General features: G+C 36.0%; 1 protein-coding gene across 16 annotated transcripts in view; it reads left to right on the top strand.

Moving 5' to 3' along the window:
- Positions 1–22485, top strand: part of ATP8B4 (ATPase phospholipid transporting 8B4 (putative)) — a 236553-nt gene that overhangs the window by 144587 nt on the left and 69481 nt on the right. For all 16 annotated transcript variants that reach the window (XM_079129885.1, XM_079129898.1, XM_079129886.1 and 13 more), the window contains 3 exons: positions 4709–4874; positions 13554–13742; positions 22039–22154. In XM_079129885.1, the coding sequence (XP_078986011.1) occupies positions 4709–4874; positions 13554–13742; positions 22039–22154 (471 nt within the window). The remainder of the gene's footprint in view (positions 1–4708; positions 4875–13553; positions 13743–22038; positions 22155–22485) is intronic.

The raw sequence follows: 22485 nt of genomic DNA, 5'->3' as shown, positions 1-22485 counted from the left end.
ATTGTAATGAACAAATCAAAGGTCTAACATTTATTAACCTTTTAGTGCTCTGTCTACAAATTCTTGCTTTTTAATTTCAGAGATACTTGAGTACAATTGGTAAATCATCCAGAAGTGGAAAAAGGGAGCTTTAGTAATTATCTGGAAGAGTCTGGCCTCTGGCAGACAAATACATTGAGTACTTGGCCCCTTTCTTTCTTTCCAGATTCTTTGGCCACATGCACTAATGCTTCAGCCATACCATAATCCTTAAAGTCTTTCCAAATGAATCACATTCAGTTTCTCACATAGGTTTCTTCAAATGTTACAGCCTTAGCCCTGAAATCATCCGATGCTAGCTCTCTGTAGGGCTCATTCTTGCTCATTCCTCCAGCTTCAACTTAGATTCTACTTTAGGAGTCTTTCCTCAACACCCTGGTCAAAAGTGCTTGCTTCATCATGTAAGTCACAACATTGTATGGCCTGTTCTCAGTCCATGTTCTGCTGCTATAACAGAATATTACAGACTGAGTAAATTACAAACAATTGAAGGTTATTTGAAACAGTTCTAGAGACCAGGAAGTCCAAGATCAGGAGGCTGCAGTCAATGAGGGTCTTCTTGCTGCATCAAAATGATGGAAGGGGAGCAAGCACACACAAGACAGAAATATTGCTGAACTTATCCTTTTATTAGAATCCCACCAGAGGACAGAGTCTAATGCTTCTCAAAAGTTCCACCTTTTAATTCTGTTATAGTGGCAGTGAAATACAACATGAGTTTTAGAGGGAATAATCAAACCATACCATGTGTTTTTTGGTGTTTTCCCCTAAAAGACAAGATTGAATTGAGGGAAATGATGCCATCTGATTTACCACTCTACTCTTAGAACCCAGAACACTGCCTGGTGCGTTGTAGGTGCATGATGAATAATATTTGATGAACATGTTGGATGTTTATTTCATAGTACACTGGTTGTCTATTAAACAGTGAATGGTTGGTGTATCTTGAAACTCTGGACAATAGATGTGCTCAAAGCTAGAATAATCTCTTTTTAGTATTCTTTTGTCTTTTCATAAAATTGAAGGACTTATATTTTGTATTTCAAATATCTGAATGATTGATTTAAAAAAAAAAAGTCAAAAACCTAAGATGGTATAAGCTCTATGGGAATAGAAATCTATCTTGTTCACTTCTGAATTTCACTTTCTTATTACTGAGAATAGTGCCCAATACATAATGAACACTCAAGGTATGTTTTTTTGAATTGAATGAACAAATGTACAGATGTACGAGAAGCATCTCCTTAAGTTTTATGTATTATATATGTGTCTTGACTCCTCTTGCCTTGGCCTTGTGTAGTAATTCTTCCCCCAAATAAGGGTGTCTTCAAATAGCTCAGATTTTCTGGGTAGAAGGGCAAATACTGAGAGCATTTACCCTAGTGAAATGCCTTCTACATTCTGGTGTTTAGTGGCTTGAAGTCACAAGGACCACCTTCCCTTTCATTCACCAAAATCAAACCTGACACTTAAGTCCTGCTGATGTGAAGAATTTTATCAGTTTCAGTGTTAGGGATGAATGGGTAATAAAAAGTCACCAGACATTAGCAAAATTTATGTGATAAAATGTGAGATATAAAAACCAAAATACATGAAACAATATGAACTAATATGATTTTAAAAATAGAGTAGAACTTACCAGTAGCAATTATAGAACTCCAATGTCACTACAGTGATTTGGGAAGTTATGGCACCCATGAAACAAAACATGATGCTCTGGAAAGAACACAGTCAAGAAAAACAGAAAAAAAATCTCCTGGAAATAATAAAAAAGTGATGAAATAATACATTCAATAGCGGGTTGGAAGACTAAGTCGAAGACTAAGTCAAAGTCTCTCGCAGAAGTAGAAGGAAGGGAAAGAATCAAAATACAGGAGAATAAAGATAACATAGAAGGTTAGCTGGCAGATGCAAAATTTAGGCAAGTGTTTTCTAAGACAAAAGAACAGAAAAAAATGAAGAGCAGATAATTATAAAAGAAATATCAGAAGAGAATTTCTCCAGACTCGAAGGATAAAGAGGAAACCTTTCAGAGGAGAGAAGTGGGACACTCACCAAAGACTTGTGTCAGTTATCGGCCACACTGGATGCTAGGGGACAGTGGTGTGATCCCTTCAAGTGGCTCTCAACCTAAAAGTCTATATTGTTTCAAACTATGAGACCAGTATGAGGGCAGAATAGAGGCATTTTCAGGCAAAAAGACTCAATACATTTACTTCCCATGATCTTTTTCTTATGGCCCAATAAAATAAGGGAATGAAATAAGAAAGGAGATGGCAAGAGATGAAGACACTAACTCCAGCCCAGGAGGACAATTGAGGGAAATCCCAGGGCGTAGCCCAGTAACTCCATCATATTTGAGTGGACTAGACTACAAAGACCCTTGTAATAAAGTGCATTTCTGGCCTTTGCTGTGAACAATATTTCAAATCCAAACTATGTTACACCATTTATTGCTTTTAGAATTAATCCTTAGTCCAGCAAAAAGGATTTAAGTTTGGTTACAGAATGGGGTCTGAATGTTGTAAGCATCCCGAGTGTGAAATAGAAAAAAATACAACTGTGAGGTTGGAAGAGGAAACAAACAAACAAACAAAAAAAGAAGTGAAGAGAGTGTGTGAGGGTTATTAACTTCATCTTACTGATAAGAGAGCATTTGTAATCGATGAACTAAAACAAAACAAGAAGCCTTTCATATGTTAAAGATACAGAAGTAACCAGGAGAGACATTAAAACTCTAAATGCATGTATGTCATTAGAGAGGGAAAGGGAAACTGGAGAAGTGGATTTGAACTGAATCTCTATCTAATTGTGGAAGGAAATTTTTAGGTATGGTCTGATACTTATCAATCCAAAAATAACGGTGTACATGCATAATTTAGAGTTCCATAGGTCCATCTGAGGTAGCTTCTAAAGAAATTTGAGAGTACTTTTTCTGGAACTGAGAGTACAGTTGTAGGAAATAAGAAAACAAAGGGCCTATTGCTTTATTTGATAAGCCTTAGTGTACTGTTTATTTCATAGTCATCTGCACGTATTGCTTTAATTGAAAATATTAAAAGTGCTGTATTAGTCAGCTTTGCATGAAATACTTGAGGTAGTTAACTTATAAGGAGAAAAGGTTTATTTAGCTCACAGTTTGGGAGGTTCAGATTTCAAGACGGGTAGCCCCATTTATTTGTCCTCTGGTGAGGGAGGTGGATGGCAGCACATCACAGCAGGAATATCTGTAGGGACAAATGGTCACATCCTGAACCAGAGTTGAGAGACAGAAAGAGAACTTGGTCCCATAATCTTCTTCAAGAAAACACTCCCAATGACCTAAGGACATTGCACTGGGCCCTGCCTTTTGAAGGTCCATAGCACCTCCCAATATGGGCACTTTGGGGATCACACCTTTACATATGAACCTTGGGAAACCCAATATCCATCATGTAACAAGTACTTCAATAAAAAAAGAAGCTACTATACTGTAAACACTTGATAAATGGTAGTCACTATTAAATTAGTGAATGGGTAGGAAAAGGATCAAATATTAGATTAGGGAGTTGTTATGACAAAGGATTTAAAGCATGGGATTTTGGCTAAGTTTTTAGTCCTGACTCTGCCACTTCCTATATGGATGGCCTTGGCAGTACTCAGATTCCCATCCCTAAAATGGAGATAGTAGTATCCACTACAGCTGGTTGTAGGAAGATGATTGATAGTAAATCATATGAAGCTGTCAGCATGGCCTCTGGCCCACTGTAAAGATAATAGTAAGTATTTTAAATTTTATTCAGTTTTATTCCTTTTAGAACAAATCTGGTTTCAAGGAACAGAAGATCTACACTTGGATCCAATTTTACTGTAGGTATTAACAAACTCTGTGACTTGGAATGGATAATTTATTGCCCTCAGCATTGTTTCTCTTTAAAAAAGTATCTCAAACAGCATCTGCTCTTTTAACTTGAGAATCAGTTATAAAAGTTAATGAAAACTCTAAGAATAAAAATGCTAGCAATGATCCTGGGGGACACAATGTGGGCTCTGTAACTGATAAACCCTTAGAAGTAAATGTTCAGAGAAGAGTCTTCAATAGGTTTGCTTCTAAAATAGATACAGGTTCACAATTCTTTATCTAAAATCTGGAGACTAGATGTGTTTAGAAATTAAGAATTTTCTCATTGTAGGAAGATACTGTGGTATGTCTGCCATTATGTTATGCAGTTATCTCCAGTGAGACCTGAGAAAGTACCTAGTAATCAAGCACATTGGTTTTTTTGCATTGGAAAATATTAATTCACAAGTATTAAGAAGGCTAAAAAAGAAAGCCTATAATCAGACACATAATATTGCAGTTCAGATATTATTGCCAAAATGAGTCAAGTGAGGTCAGGTTTTGCCACCAAGTAGATTTTATTTTCTGGGCTTTTTGTATTTAGCCTTTGAACATGGTAGATTTTTCTTCTCTGTATACTTTTGATGTGTTCATGGCTTTGGTGCAGGTTCTGGAATGAGAAGATTACACTTAACAATAATGATGAAATAGTGCTTTAGTACTGGACATTTGAGGCTGCAATACCATACAAACACTAGAAATACTTGGAGGAAGTAATTTAACATTTTAAAAGGTTGTTCTTGGAATGAGATCTATAGTTGTTTTGGTATTGTTATTGTTCTCCTGCAGGAAAAAGAATCTGTGGATTTCTCAGTCAAAACTCAAGCAGAGAGAACATTTCAGTTGTTTGACCACAGTCTGATGGAATCTATTAAGCTGGGCGATCCCCAAGTACATGAATTCCTTAGGTTACTTGCTCTTTGCCACACTGTAATGTCAGAGGAAAATAATGCAGGTAAGTGAAACATATGGCTGAGTGGTGAGTCTTATTTTTAAAATAAAACTTGTTAAATTTGAAGGATTTTGAATTAAGGATAAAACATTGCATAAGGGGTTTAACCTTTTACTAGTTTTTATTTTTATTTATTTATGTCCTGAATGCTTCTTTAAAACGTGGAGATACTAAAGGAAAAGAAATAGTATCAATGGAAAGGTGATGACCCAAATATGCCAGTCTGAGGGGACGAAATCTTTCTTATAACTGAACGCTACATTTGGCTGTGAGCTTCTGGTACCCAGAACAAATGGAAATACAGTTGAGTTGTATAGTCATGCATGTCTAATGGATGCAGGGGACCAGCAGACATATGCTTAGAAGAATCTTCCCATTTATAGCAGCACAATTCACAATTCATAGCATAGCCAAATTATGGAACCAACCTAGATGCACTTTGGCAGATGAATGGATAAAGAAAATGTAGTAGATATACATGATGGATTATTACTGAGCCATAAAAATGAATGGCATTATGGTATTTGCCAGTAAATAGTTGGAACTGGAGACTATCATGCTAAGTGAAATAAGGGAGTCCCCAAATGTCAAATGTTTTCTCTGATATTGGAAAGCTAATCCAAAATAAATTGGGGGGGGAGGTAAAAAATTTAATAAAGAGAAAGGGGAAAAAGGGAGAGGAAATTTCTTCAAAATAGAGGAAAGCAGTAGAATAAAAGAAAGGAATTGAGGAGGAGGAAGCAGGGATGGGAAAAGGGAAGAACAGTGAAATGATTCTAATGGAACTTTTGTATGTACATGCAAAGATGTGGCACAGTGGGTCTTGGTATTGGGTTTGTCCACAGGACACTAATGAAAATAAAAGTAAACTGTAAATGAATTGAAGAGGGATCTGTGGAGTGGAGGGAGAAGAGCATGAGGAGGTGGGGCTGGAGGGAAGTGTTGGAAACCAAATTGGAGCAGGTTGTATTCTGTGCTTTTGTGATTATGTCAGGGTGTATCCTGGTGTTGTATATAACCAAAAAGAATAAATAAAAAAAGAAAAAAATCTTCCGAGATGTAGGGATAACTTTACATTGATCTTAGAATACTTTCGGTCCCCATTGAGCAAATCCTCATATTTGCAACATGGTTGTTTAGAACTCAGGGTTCAGAGAATAGAGCAAAACCAGCTGGGGTATTTTAAATTTTGAGACTGTGAGGCAGGGAGATAATGTTACATTGAATCTACTTCCTTAAATGAAGTCCAATATATTCCATTTATAAATTATCTTTCTTTTTTGGGGGGTGGTAGGGGAATACCAGGGATTAAACTCAGGGACACTAGACCACTGAGTCACATCCTCAGCCCTATTTCATATTTTATTTAGAGACGGGGTCTCACTAAAGTTGCTTAGCACCTTGCTTTTACTGAGGCTGACTTTGAACTCTTGATCCTCCTGCCTCAGCATCCTGAGCTGCTGGGATTACAGGTGTGTGCCACCATGCCTGGCTATAGGTTTTATTTCTTTCAGTTACCAAATATCAAGAAATATCAAAATTGCCATCCAAGTAATTTTAACTCAAAAATGAAACATATATGTGTGTATTCATTATTGTTTGCTTTTTTCCCCCTATGGGACTACTTGCAAGTCTAGTTTTGTCCTTGATGATGTTAGATTAACCCATTCCTCCGATTCTAATAGCTTTGAGGAGACATATAATTATATTTGTGACTTGAATCGATCATTATAATATTAAGACCAATAAGGAATATGCCCATCTGGGAATATGCCTTTAAGTAAGTTTCTTTTATCTCTGTCTCTGAGTTTATTTCATTTCCAAAATTCTATTTTGTTTTAATAGCAATCTGTTTTCCATTTAATGTTATGATATTCTTTAGACTTCTTTGAGGATATTAATTATACTTAATTTAAAATTTTCTTGTTTCCTCTATTCTGTTTCATTTTATCGAGTGTTCTGTGTTTTTGAGTTCTGTGTCTAACTTTCATGTTGTTCTCAAATGTTTGTGGTTGTCTGCTGTTATTTGGTGTTTGAGAACCCTTGTTTGGTGAACGTAGGTTGTCATGTAGCAACTGTTTTCTGAGACTCTACAGGACACAGCACCTTGTAGTTTGCTTCTGGATGTCAGGTTCCTCCCTCCTGGATTCATGACACCTATCTTACTTTCCAGGTAGGGTGCTAGCAGTCTGCAGAACTCACATTTGAGACAATGCTGTATGTAAATCAGTTGATGAATTCCTTCCTTTCTTTTCCTTCTCTTGTGCTTATGGAAGTCTGAAGCTGCTTTAGGTTCTGCTCAGCTTTGGTTTCCAGCCCCAGGACTTAAATCTTGGAGACGAGATGAATTGTATACTTAGCGTAGAAGAAACATTTTCAAGGTTTTATCCTGGGACAAATATTGTTCCAGCCTGTTCAGAGTAAGCTGGCAGAGGGAACCCAAATGGTCCAGGAGTGCTGAATGGAATTCTTTAATAAATTGTACTAATGATGTCCTCAAGACTACTTCTGTTCTTCTTGTTTGTTGGCTGGCTTTGGAAAATCTATGGGGATTGCTCTAAACTCTGCGTTCATTTTCTTTTCGCAAATGTTTTGAGCTGTTTTTCTCTATTTTTTTTTTTTTTTTGTTTCTTTGTGGATCAGATCTACATTTTATCTTCCAGAATTTTCTCAAAATTGTAGTTTACTGAGAATATTTATTTTTCTTTTCTCATATCATTTAAATTTTTTCATATTGTGACATAATTAAATGTAATAAAATGTACAGATAATGAATGTGTAGTTTGATGAAATTTGACAATTACACATGCTGTTATAACCACCACTCCTATGAAGATATAAAATTCTTCCATTACTCCAGAATAATTCTTCTTGAACTTTTCCATTCAGTGCCCACAACCCCTGTCCAATCAACCACTCCCCTGATTTCTATCATTAAAGATGAAGTTTTGCCTATTTTTTAAAAATACAAATAGAAACATACGGTGTGCATTCTTTTGTGTCTGGCTTCTTTTACAGTTTAATGTTCTTGCCATTCATCTGTGTTGTTATATGGTTAATAGATTATTTTTATAACTGAGTAATATTCCATGGAAAGAATATACTATGATTTTTTTCAGTTCTCTGTTGAAGCATATTTGGGTTGTTTTCAACCTTGGGCTTTTATGAGTAAAACTGCCACACACATTTTTATGTCTTTAATAATATTGGTTTTAATTTTTGCGGGGAGGGGTAAATGTTTAGGAATGGAAATTGCCAGGTCACAGTGTAGATATATGTTTAACCTTAAAAACTGCCCAACTGTTTTATAAAAATGGTGTATAATTGTACGTTGTTTTTTCATCAACATTGGAGAGTTACTATACCTCCACATGCTAACCAACACTCAGTGTTATAATTTTCTTAAATTTTAACCATTCTAGTGGATATAGGTTAATAACCCTTCTGCCATATAAAAGGATTATTGAAGTGAGCAGAGTTAGATATACATATCTTTTCCACTGTTTCTGTCTCTTTCTTTGATATATCAATTTATAAATGAATGATTAGATCACTGAGGAAGGAAAAACTGAACTTGCTTTCCTTTAAAGCTTTAATTGTGGGATATGGAACGTAAGAATTAAAGTAAATCCATAAATCTGTTATGGAAAAGAACAGAACCCAAATCTAACACATTAAAATTATATGATTGTGTAATTTATAGTTGAGAGTATTGCTTTTCAGTGTGCAATGTTTATTTCACGAGGAAGTTATTTGGAGAAGTTGCTGTTCTCAGTCTCTTTACCAGTATGAAATTTCCAAAGTCGGAAAATGAGAAGTCCAAGGATTTTTTCTTATTTTCTAGTGGATGGCAATAAAAGTAATTTAAAAATTAATTTTTTCTTATTGCCTCATTATTTTAATCCTTTAAAGTTTGTTGAGACTTGCTTTATGGCCTGGTATATGTTCTATTTCCACAAATGTTTAATGTGTGCTTGAAATGAATACATGTTTTATAGTAATGGGGTACTAGGTTCTAAATGCATCCAACAGATAATGTTTGCTAATTATATGGTTCAATCTAGTTCTTTATATATAATTTTGACTTTGACTACTTGATTTCTCAATTAATGACAAGATGTTAAAATCATCAATTATAATTGTGCATTGTCATATTTATACTTGCAGTTTTACCAAGGTGTATGTTATAAGTTTATGTCAGTAGTTAGATAGTAGTTCAGACATATCTTCATTAAATTAAAATCTTTATCAATAAATACTGATTCTCTTTATCTCTAATAATACTTTGGGCCCTAAAGTTTATTTTATCTGATAGTAATATAGGTATAGATGTTTCTCCTTTTTTAGTATTTGTATTGTTTAGCTTTTATACCCTTTCATGCAAATTTTCCCCCCAAAGGTAAAATGGAATATTTAATCCATTTGCCTTTATTTATCATTGATATATTTATATTTTAAGTATTTAACATATAATTATTTATATTTTTAAATTTCTTTCTAGCATCTTGTTTTGTATTTTATATTTGCCCCACATGTCTCTTTGTCTCTTCTTCTTGGAAAAAATATACCCTTATTTGTATTCTTTTAGTGGTTAACCTAGAAATTGTAGCATAATTAACTTATAAAAGCTTAAGCCTTCTTTTGAACAAGACAAGTATCCTTTAATACTCCTCAGTCCCATCCCGACTTATATAATGCACTTGTTATGTGTCCTTGTCATGTATTTTAATTTTTTGGAAACCACAGATGTTATTTTGTTGTTTTTATAGTCAATGTTTGATTAATTCCATATATTTATTAGTTTCTATGTTCTCCAGTGCTTGTACTATCTCTAATCTGTTGACTTAAAGTTTACTTTTATAGCTATGATTTTTTTAAAAAATTAAATTGCTTGGGATTCATTGAGCTTCTTGGATTTGTAGAATGTTGTCTCCCATCACTTCTGCAGTGTTCTCACCCATATATTTCTTCAAATACTGCCTCCGATCCATTTTCTCTGTCAGGTTGGATCTTCAGTGTTCAATACTTTCATACTTATGTTTTTTTTTTTAACTCTTCTCTGATTTGCCATATATATTCTGCAACATATTCTAGAATTTTCTCTCCCCCCAGTCCACTAAATTCTTTCTACAAAGTTTTTGATTCTTTTTCAAATCCACTTAATTTCATGCCTCTATTTTTTTCCTTGAAATCTATAAAATACATTGCCTGTGCTGTTTACCATCATTCCAATATTTAAGCATTTGCAGACCTTACTCTCTGCTGTTTCTGGTGGTTCTCATTGTGTCTCACTTATAGTCATTTTAATGACTTTTTACTGTGAGCTGACACTTTTTCTTGGAACTTAATTTGTAGAAATTTCAGGTCCAAAGTTTCTTCCAAGAAGGATTTAAATTTGCTCCAATCAGTGCTAATGCAGGAAAATCTCAAACTAATTTTTCAACTTGATTTTGTTTTTAGGCCACCCAGCTGTTGTGAAGTCAGGATGCAGATATACATAAAAGTTGGTCTATGATCATAAATTTTCACAGATTTTTTTCCCTTCTGCTTATAATCAAGGTTCTAGATAGATAATTTTCATTGTAACCTCTCTTCAAAGGGACACAGATTTCTAATTCATTCTTATAGCGAGAGAGTAGTCTTTGGGGGACTCAAGTTTTATGAGGTGACTTCTTAGCTTGGTTAGGTCCTGGCTATATCTTTTCTAATCCAAGTCTTGAGAGACTGAAAATCAATGATCACGTTCTCCCGGGTGAAGGAGACTGGTAGTGAATGCTTGTAATCCTAGCTACTTAAAAGGTTAAGGCAGGAAGACTAAAATTTGAGGCAAAGTTGACTATGCAATTTAGCAAGACTCTGTCTCAAAATAAAACTTTAAAAAGGCTCAGTAGCAAAGTGATTGCCTAACATATACAAGGCTGCAGGTTCAATCTCAAGTCCCCCGCCCAAAAGAGAGAGAGAGAGAGAGAGAGAGAGAGAGAGAAATTCTCAGTTTCCCTGGTTTGAAAAATACAAAACAAAAGCTGGCTATAGTAATTTTGTAAAAAATCCCATCTGTCGGGGCTGGGGATATAGCTCAGTTGGTAGAATGCTTGCCTCACATGCACAAGGCCCTGGGTTCAATCCCCAGCACCAAAAATATATAAAACATCTGTTTTATTTTCTGTATTTTTAAAAAATTCCATCTGTTTTATTTAAAATGTTTATTTTATTTATTTTATTTCTTTCACCTAAGCATTCTTGCTTTCCAGTTAATGGATGTATTCAAGAATATTAAAATGTTTTTATAGTTGTTTGTAGCCAAAGAGGTTGGCCCTGGTGCCCCATTCACCATGTTGCCAGAAGTGGAAGTTATATCAGTTCATCAGTAGAATAGTAATTGCTTTAAGTCTTTTCCTTCTTTGAATTTCAAATATTAATTCATGACTCTTGAATCAAGTGAAACAATACAAATCAAAGGATTATAAAGGCAAATCTAATCATCTTTCCTGAACTCCTCCATTCTTACCCCTACAGAGGTAATCAGTATAACATTTGGTATATATCATTTCACTTTTTACAATGGCTCATACATATATATTACGAATATATGCTGATGAGTAGGGATTTTTTTTATCAAAAAGGAACTGGAGTACATACATTAATATCAACTTACTTTCTTAACAATTTATCTTGAACATCACTACAAATTGGTATACATGGATCTAGTGCTACCTACTATTTCTAATTCATTTTACAACCATGATATAATTTTTATATATAAGCTTATTTTTTTTCTAGAAATAACACTGTTATGTTAATTGTGTGTTAATTCATAGCAAATATATCAATCATTCATTCATGGTGGATGTGAAATTTCCAGCCATGATACAGGGTCATGGGTATAAACTCCATTAATCATACCAAATGTATTGTTACACCTGTGGCAGATGTTTCTTTCTATTAAGTAAAATTATAGTTTTTTGAGAAAGCTAGCAAAATCTCATATATCTGTGTTGAATATGCCAAATCATATTATTTCAGAAAATTCATCAACATAAATTTAGATAATGAAACATTCTTTCAAATTTTGTATTTTGGCCCAGCACAACATGCAAATACAAGCCTGTGAGGATGGCAGTTTTGTACCATCACCTTGTGGGCTGATTTTTTCCTGGGTGGTAGGACTTGTGCTTACCTAACAACACTGCTCACCCACATGTACCTGCTTGGAAACAGGTCCCAGGAAGAGTGCAGAGCTAACTGCATGGGACTCACACTCTTGACCATGGGATCATGGCTTCATTGGTGCAGACTCTACTCAAATGAGCCCTAGCTAATCAGCTTCTCCCCCATGAACTTGAGGTTAAGACTTTCTTTCAGTTGTTTTCATTTTGGCAGAGTAGGGGACTATTAATTTGTAAGGTTACTGGGAATACAATTACCAGTGTTAGTCTTTTTCCACTTTCAAATATATTATACAGTTAATATAGGTGATGATTAATTCAAAAAGTATCAGATAATTTACATTTCTGCCATGTGGAATGTATCACATTCATATTAAAGAAGGATTGATCACTAGAGTTCTTTTATAGACATATAGACATCATACAGAATCTATATTTGAGTTACTCTTGATGATGGTGAAATACCCCATGTACTTTAGCAAAATGAACTCAAGTCTAAAAGATAAAGCAATAATCCAAAAAAAGTTTTGACCTCAGAACTTGTAAGACATTTTTCATTCTTCGTTCTTCTTCTTTTTTTTTTTTTTTTTTTGCTAGTAGCTTAAAGGAGGTAGCTTTATTAAGGAAGTGATATTTCATTATTTCATGCATCATTCAGCTCATATTTATTATGTGTCTCTTGCAGGCACCTAAGAACCAAACTACAACAAGGCACATTTCTTTTTTTCATTCTTTTCTTACACCATGTTATTCATTATGTATTTACATTAGGTGAAATAAAAATAAGTGGCTTTTTTTCTATGAGCTTATTTTACAATACTATTTTTAAAAGCATAGTTTAACTTTTTTTCCTTATTTAATTGTGTTACTTTCCTCTCCTCTCTTATCCCTCCTCCTACACACACCATATCAAGTAACAAGTATTAACATCCTGGTTTGATTCCTGACATTTCAGTGGACTGTTTCATATGCATTCTCATGAAATGGTCATTAGTGGCTACCTGAAATGAAATTCGGAATATCTGCTCTCTCACTTTTTGCTATGTGATCTTGCCAAAAATCACATAACTCCTTTCAGCTGTAGGCCCCACCAGCACAAAATAGAAATAATAATTTAAATCATCTTTATCTCAAAGGCTTGCTCTGAGAATTGTGTGAGTTAGTATATATGAAAACATTTTAGCTTGTGAAACATTCATGTTCATTTCTAGTCACCGAAAACACAGAGGGATGGTCTCTGACTTAAAAAACTTACAGCATGTGGAGAGCAAACTCAAGTGGATATTTTGCTACAAGACCGCAAGGGCTACATAGTGGTATGCATGGAGTCTTGTGCTAGCCCAGAGGACAGATACCTGGTTCAATTGGTTGGCAAGTAGAAGGTCGAAGGATAGGAAAAATTTTTAGAAATGACACTTGAGTTGGGCTTTGAAGAATGAGGTGGGACTTGCATTGGAATTCTATGAATGTTAGTAATTATTCTCAGTATTGACACATTTGTTTCTTTCCCTTTTAGGGCAGCTGATTTACCAAGTGCAATCACCTGATGAAGGGGCTCTAGTAACTGCTGCTAGAAATTTTGGATTCATTTTTAAGTCTCGGACCCCAGAGACAATCACAATAGAAGAATTGGGAACACTTGTCACCTATCAATTGCTTGCTTTTTTGGATTTCAACAATATCAGAAAAAGAATGTCTGTCATAGGTATGATTGATATCAGATTATTTTTGATCTTTTGATGATACTATGGTTATATTGATACTTTAAAAAATTATTTCACTTAGCATGCTATTCTCCAATTCCATCCATTTATTTGCAAATGCCATAATATTAGTCTTCTTTATGGCTGAATAATATTCCATTGTGTATATATACCACAGTTTCTTTATCCATTCATCTGTTCATTATCCTATGCACATGTATGATTACACAAATGGTATGAATCTACATCGTGTACAACCACGGAAATGAAATGATGTACCCCATTTGTGTACAATGAATCAAAATGTAGTCTGTAAAAAATTAAAAATAAAAAAAATATTTCACTCTTGGCTATATGCTGAGAGTTATTTTTGTTAACTGACCCCTGTGATCCTCAGCTTAGTCTCAAAACTGTAGTAATACATGCTTAACGTTTAACATGTAATAAGAGTTGACATGTGCCCAGATTTGTTCTATATACTCTACTGAATTAACTGATTTAATTATCACAATAGCCATAATAAGGTAGGTCCTATCATTTTTATGCCTCTTTTACAGAGAGACATAGAGAGGTATAATAACTTGCCCAAAGAGGCAGAGTGGGAATTCATACTCAGACAGTATGCCTGCAGAGTCCATTCATGTTATCCTTCACAGTCCTGGCTCAGGACGAGTTTCTGAAGTGCTTGGCATGTGCTATCTCCTGTGAACCTCAGCAGTGGCTCCTCATATTGTTCATTCTCTCTGTTCAGCCCATTTTTGGAGATGATCACACCGTTCATCACTATTCCATGTTTTCCTAACTCAGTGTTAATCCCCAGTGCTCTTTGGATGCCCTCAAAGATACACTCTATCAATGTACTATTTTCTCTATAACCCCTTCCTCTCCAAGAGATACCTTTACTGATTCTCTTTCCTGACTAGAGAACGATTTTTCTTCTTCCTTTTCAAACCTAAAGGTTCAACCTGGTGCCATTTGCTATCCCTGATGGTTCCCTTCTTGCTTGTACCTTTGATTTCTCCACCACTGGCTCCTTCTTTCATCCCATCATCCTGTTTCCTTAAAAATATTCTTCATGTTGTGATGTGCACGGAGTTTGCCAGCCCATTCTTCTGCTACCTGTCACAGATGTATTTCTTAAGGTCAGTTTGCCCATTAGGGTTAGACTTCTGTTTCCTCTGCACAAGAAAGAATGCTTTTTCAGGAATTTGCATCACCTCAAAACTGCCTATCTTTTTTTCCCCCTTATAACTTGATAATGTTTGATGTTGTTGTTCTTCTCCCCTGCCTTTATTTTTGCAGTACTGGGGATGAATACAGGAACTCATGCTTGCTTCCCACTTATCTGTACCCCAACCTGAGCTTCTTTTCTTAATATTCCCTCTTTTAGACTCTGTGATCTCTCTGACTCTTGCTTCTCCTCTAGTAAAGTATTTTCCTTTTCAAACTCCTTTGCTGACTACTCTCTTTCATCCCATTTTTTAGTATTGATGTCCTTTTCTCTTCTTACTTCTGTGTTCTCCTAGGATGATCTTGACCACTCACGTGGTGGTGGCTATTGGTTAAATTCTGTGACCTGCCTATATAGTTCTTCAGCTTCAATCTCCCTCTGAGGTCGAAACACACATTTTTCAGTCATCTCCTGGATGCTATCAGTAAATTGCATTATAGTTATATAAAAAGTTTTAGGTCAAATATGGAACTTTCTCATAACTATTATTCTTTCTATAGTTTGAATTAAAATTAATAGTTACCTTTTACTGAAAGCCTGCCAGTGAACTGAACACTTTATAATGAATTCTTTTATTGAATTGTTGCAATTGTGTATTGTCCTCATTTAGGATGCAGGAAAGTTTAATTAGCTTACCCAAGATTGTCACACAACTTGCCACATAGTTAGATACACAGAAAATATTTGAACCCAGGTTTGTCTTCTCTAAATTCTGGCTTCTTCACCTATTCTAGTTCACTTGCTTTTGACACCTCCGTATCCCTTATGCCCCTTAAGATAGAGGTTCTCAAGCTTCAGCTCCCATAAGGACTTGGTAAAACAGGTTGCTGGGCTCCAGCCCCTTAATTCTGACTCAGTTCCAAATTTGCATTTCTTTTTTTTTCTTCATTAACTTTTACTTTCTTATTACATAATGATACATTTTGGCTTCAGTAATAAATTTGGCTTTAAGTTCTATTTTATGTTCTATTTTTTAAAATTGTTATTTTTATTTTTACAGACTGCATTTGGTTCATTCTACACAAATGGGGTACCCATTTTCATTTCTATTGTTGTGCACGATGTAGATTCATACCACTTGTGTAATCTTATATGCACGGAGGGTAATGATGTCTGTCTCATTCCACCATTTTTCATGCCCCCTGCCTCTCATTTCCCTCTGTTATCTAAAATTCCTCCATTCTTCTCTCTCCACCCACGCCCCCACCCCCATTACATATCATCATCCAGTTATCAGGGGAAACATTTGGCCTTTGGTTTATTGGGATTGGCTTATTTTTCACTTAGCATGATATTCTTCTAACAAGCTTCCAGGTGATGCTTATGCCTCTGGTCAGAAGACCACAGTTTGAGGACCACTTACCTAGACTAAGTATCCTCAGATGTTATTCATTGTTTTTCCTGGGTGTTTGAGACATTTCTTAAAACTGCTTCCTTTTCACCCCTTTTCTCAATTCAGCACATCTCTAGAATCTTGTTGTCAACCTCTTTCTAAATATTCCCCCCACAAAGGCATCCGAGTAATGTTTCCAAAAACAGCCTCCTAAATTATTTTTTATTATAAACTTTTTTTCCTCTTAATTCCTAGTACTACTACCTTTGTTAAGAGTCTTGTTATTACTTTCTTGTATTATTGCATTATCTTCAAAACTGTTCCCCTTAAAATAATCCTGTTTGCTGACATCAGGGTCCTCTTTCTAAAATATAGTCCTGATTTTGCTACCATCTACTTTAAAAAACATTGATGTCTTTTCAGAATGTAAAGCATGAAGTCCTTAGTGTGATTATTTGCAATTGAACATCACCTACTTCTCTTCTACTTTCCAAATTTGAGCTCCAGCCTCACTAGACCTCACCATTTCTGGGATGCTTTTATACTTTTATACCCTTTGCTCATGCCATTCCCTCTGTCTGGAAGTCCTTTCCCCTAGTTCTCTTTTTTGAAAACTCCTTTTCATCTGGTAATATCCAATTCAAATGTTACCTGTTTTCTCTTTTTCTCTTCTCCAAATAACTGCAACCTCCAGTGATCCCCAAAGTGTTTTGTTTATAACACTAATGTGACGTGGGTCCCATGACACTCTTTATTACTCCAGTCACTGTGCCGTGTGCAACCTGAGGGCAGGGGCTATGCCCAAATCTTTTTAAACTGCTCAGGGCCAAGCACACGGCTTGGCACTCAGTAAGATTTTTTATAAATATTTGTTAAGTAGAATTCAACCCAACACTTTGTAACTCATGAATATCCTGATGTGTGTTTTAAGTCAGTCTCTACTGTGGAAAACGTGTATATATGTAATGTTAGGGTCTTGCATCTTTACTGGAAACTAGCCCTGAGAGATTGCTCTCAGTAAGTGAAAACCAAATGCTATATGAGGATATTTATTTCTAATTTTTATGACAACAGGCTGTATGTAGGCAGTCATTGTGTACCAAAGAGCACACATGCTACTTTAGGTCTCTAGGTGTTGGCTTAATGTCGGCATCAGTAGGAGCTACCAGCTATTTATGACCACAAGGGGAGGTGTTATTGATGCTGATTTGGCCCAGACTTGATTTCTCTGTGCTCTGAGGGTGTTGAAAAAAACCTAAGATTGCTACACAAGGACACTTCTGGCTTTTCCTCAGCATTGGTCACCATTACAGGCTGTGGAGAAATCGCAGCCTAACCACAAACATCAGACGTCTGCCTTAATGAATTCCATATGAGGAAAGGTAATGCTTCACCACAGAAGGCGTGGAGGATTTCAGCCTTTACTTTGGTTCTGTTTGGTTTTTAATCAGGAGGAATTTGAAAGGAACTCCACTAGGGTAGAAAAGTCTCCACTTGATAACTAAGCAAGAAACAGTCCTAGTCTCATGATTATGTGGCTTGGTCTGTGGAGAAAACGCTGTCGTGAAGGCCCAGACATTTGCCACTGCTGCTGTTTCTGCCTCCACATCCTGCCTCCACTCATCTTCCTTCTTCCCTTTCCTTTTCCATCTTCCTCTGTCTTCATTTTATTGTCCCTATCATTTATCAAATCATTGACATATAGTTTTAATACCCCCAAGACTTCCATTCTGAGGCAAGAATCTTGATTTCAATAAACAGTTGATTTCTGTAGAACTTTGTTAGAGGGTAAAAAAATATATTATATTACTAAACATATACATCTCATTCTATAGTTTTGGAAGTAGCCATTGTACTAGTTTGGTAAATAAAAATAGAGATAAAATTCAAAGATATTTAATAGAGATGACTGGCAGATAATAATTAAAGCAAACTTTGGCTCCTTGAAAAACCGTTACAAGATCTTTAGACAAAGGTTGCTCAATTTAACTTTATAAAGATGATCAAGCAGTACAAAGCAGAGTGCCACGTAGCAGGCATTTCTCTGTGTGGATGTCTGAGCAGCTGTGATGTGGCAAAGTAGCATTATTTATCTCCTTCACGGTGATGCTCTTTCATCTGTCTGGAAGGCATAGCCTGTTTTTCTCTTTATTTTATGTCAAAAAGACATAACTACTGCTTTCAGTGAATTTTGCCCAAGTATAATTCACCGTCATTAAGCAAGTACCTACTGTGTTCTAAGGGAGCATGTGAAAACCTGAACCATGTTCTGTTCGGCTACATTCGTGGTGGGGGCCGGGGTGGGATGATGAAACAGAGTAGGACATAGAAAAGGAAGAGGGTGGATTTCCATGAGCTTTTCATACGCCATGGTAAGGAGTCTGAACTTGATCTAAGGACAGATGGGAGATATTGCAGGATTCTATGCAGCAGTGTGAAGATGACTGCTGGCTGGAACATACAAGAGTTTGGGAGAAAGCCAGAGTGAAAAAAGTAAAATCAGGCTAGTTAGTGTGATAATCTAGGCAGGAGGGAAGGTGGCAGAGAGAAATTCATGGCTCCAGTGGGATTTATTGGTGGCAGGGTTGGATGTGATGTTCAAATTTCTGGTTTAGGAAATGAATGGATGTGAAATTGATTACTGAGCCTCCAGACATAGGAGAAGTAGTAAATTATTGATGGAAAGTAAATGTGTCCAGTTTGAGTTTTATGTGTTTGGACACATCCAAGAGAAGTTCAGTTGTTAGTTGGAGGTATGGGTCAAAGGAAGTGCCGAAGATGGTTTTGGACAGAAGATATCTGTCTGAGAACAGTCAGCCTATTGATGGAATCTGGAGCCACAGATATGAATTTAGTTGCCGAGAAGGAGTATAAAGAATGGGAGGAGAAATATACTCTGTAAATCTCTGATGAACAGACATCTGTCCATTATTTAAAAGACAAGCAATAGAAGATTTATAACTTAAAAACTGTGATCTTTGTCCAGGCACTGGCCATATGTTATTTTGACCTTTTAAAACTATTATGTTCTTTTTAATTTGTTTTGAAAAGCTAACTTCTGAAATAATGGAGATTTTATTGAGTTTCAACAGAAATGACCAGTAGTCTTGGATAAAAAGAGGTTGAAAATTGCTGAGCTGCTAAAGAAATATTTAATGAGTAAAACTTAAGCAGAATTCCATGAAACTGGATTTACACAAACTCAAATTTAAAGGGTGAATGCTGGATTAAGAGAAGGTATAAAGTATAGAAAATATTCAATCAGAAAGTTGTACAGCTGGAAAGGACCTTTGAAGTTAGAGTGGTGAAATATCTCCTTTTTACATGTAGAAACTGAGGTATGGAGTTGGTAAGGGACTCGCACCAATTACAACGAGTTTGTGATTACACCAGAGCAGTGGTTCTCAATGTTCTGGTGAACCTTAGGGAAACTTTCAATTTTTTTTTCAGTGGATGCACAAGGCCAAAAATTTTTTCATTACATAAACATCATTATTTGCCTTTTTCATTCTTTTCCTAGTGAGTATACTGTGAAGTTTTATAGTAGCCACGTGATGTATGATATCACAGCAGAGTACATGCCTAAGCAGATAGGAGAATCCAATTGTCTTTTGTTAAGCCTGACATTAAAGGGATCTGTAATCATGTATAACAGTGCTACTCTCCAAACTCTTTTTTGGGTATTTTAAAAATATAGTCATAGAAAGTTATGTTAGTACACATTAGCTTTATTATTACTAACAATTATTGTTACAGTGATATTATAATTAGTGTTATAAGACTATTAACATTTGGAGTCTTCACTAAGTGTATAAAAGTATTAAGTGTATAAAAGAGTTCTGAGATAAAAAAGTTTGAGAATTGATGTCCCAAGCTGTACTATAAAGAGTTATCCTCAAGAAATCATAATGGCAAATGAAAGATATGCATACTTTGCCTCTATGCCTCTGATGATGGAAAGGAGCAAATGTGGGGGAAATTATTAAATTGGATTATTGTAGAAGAAAAACAAGAGAAAAGTTCTTCCTATGATTGAGTTTTATTCTCTGTTGAGCAGGCAGATACATTGCATATTCATTTTCTGTCTTTTCTCCCACTGACCAACATACCTGACATAAATAACTTGCAGGAGGAAGACTTTATTTTGGCACAGTCCATGGTAGGCTAGCTCCATTGCTTTGGGCCTGCAGAGAGGAAGAACATCCTGGTGGAAGGGTGTGGTACAGCAGAGCTGTTCACCTCATGGCATGGCAACTGGGAAGCAATTGGGAGGCCCTTAAAGACCTTCCAGGGTGTGCCCCCAGTGACCTACTTTTTGCAACCAGACCCCACAGCCTGTAGTTTCTAACACCTCCCATTTAGTTATCAGAACCCTCTAGCCAATCACTTCTCAAAAGTTCCACCTCTGAACATTGCTACCTTCAAAATATGAGACTTTGGGGAGCATTCCAGATCCAAACCTTAACAGTGAGCAATCAGAGCTTGAACACACGTGCACACACACACACACAAAACTGCTTGCGTTAGTTCAGGCGACTAAGAAAGCTGACCAAGGGTGTTAGAACAAAAGACAAGATCTAGACAAAACCCACTACTAAGAAGTTTTCAGGGTGCATTAGATCTGTTTAAGCCAGAGGAAACTAGACTAGATTGTGCTGATTAAGGAGAGTTAAAAGTTAAAGGGGAAAGTAGCTTATTACACTTTGGTAGTTATACTCTTTTGAATAAAACTCTAAATTTTGTATCCAATTACATCTATTAACAGTAGTAGATATTTATATTTATCTATTTTGAGACCCTCTGTGTTTAGAGTAAAGATAGAATTAAGTGGAATAACTAGTGATCTTAGATTCAATTGAGGAAGCCTGCGAGGGCCAGAGTGATCAGACCATGAATTTGGGACCCAAATGATTGTCCTAAATGTAGGCAATTCCTGGGAATAAATACATGATCCTGACACTCATTCATTTATTCATTCAGTTAGTAATTATTAAATGTCTACTGTGGTTTGAAAAGAAACATTTGTCTGAAAAAATATGGAGGTGGAATTGGAGATGTGAGGAGCCCAATAAGGGCTATCATACCCTAACTCGGCGAGATCAAAAACACAGTCCTATTAATAACAGAATTCCAGTGGGAAGAGGAGAGAAATTTTACTTTTTTAAAAAGCCTTTTGTGAGATATGCTTTATTGACCCAAGAATGAACCAGTAAGAACGAATGGGCTTTTCTAAGGAGCAAAGGGGGTAAAGAAAGAAGTCAGCAAGGGCCAAGAACTAAAGCATAAATCATGGCTTGAGTGGCTAGAATTCCATATGGAGACAATTTGGCATAATAATAATACTGATTTGAACAGTAGGTCTTGAATTTCACACCAGAAGCTTTCAAACAAAGCTCTCAATTCTGCTCAGTACAGAAGACTTAATTTAAATGTTTCCACCCTTTAGTAACAGTAGGCAAGGAGAAAGAAAAACTGTCCTAAGCATCAGAATAAAAACACTTGTTTCTGAATTTGGGTTATCAAAGTATTCCAGTCGAAGGAATGCTTCTAAGTTAATAAAACAGGATAAAGCCAAGTGACTTAGGTAGTGACTTTCTAACTGAAGGCACTGAATGTACTACTGGCTACAACATTATGCCCATTTCCAAACTGCCCAGCTGGAGCCCTGCGACAGTCTAGTTTTCACGGATTTCATTGATTATAATCTGTTTTTCCTAACTGTTTTTCTTTTTAGTTCGAAACCCAGCAGGACAGATAAAGCTTTATTCCAAGGGAGCAGATACTATTCTCTTCGAAAAACTTCATCCTTCCAATGAGGGTCTTCTGTCTTTGACATCAGACCATCTCAGTGTAAGTGACTGCACATTAACCTTAGCACAAGGGCCCCTTTGCCATCTCCATCTCCTATAGTTAGGTTTTGTTTAAAAAATATCAGCTAAATGATCTGACTTCTGAAATAAAAAGCATCTGGAGAGCAGTTGCACAGGAAACTGTGCCAGTGAATGTCTGGTAACTGGCACATGGACCCGCTCTCTGCCCTGCTGGGAGTCTGGTCAGCTTCACCACAGGTGGATTGAGAAGCAGCAGAGAAGGAGCCACACAGTGTGGGCACCTAGTCTCCCACCAGGGCAAGACTCAGGGGTGCTTCAAGACCACCCAGGGAAGCTGCTCTAACTACTCA

Source organism: Sciurus vulgaris (assembly GCF_902686455.1).
Source record: "Sciurus vulgaris genome assembly, chromosome: 2".
Lineage (NCBI taxonomy): Eukaryota > Metazoa > Chordata > Mammalia > Rodentia > Sciuridae > Sciurus > Sciurus vulgaris.
The sequence above is the reverse complement of the archived record's forward strand: the minus strand, read 5'-3'. Positions and strand labels throughout refer to the sequence as shown.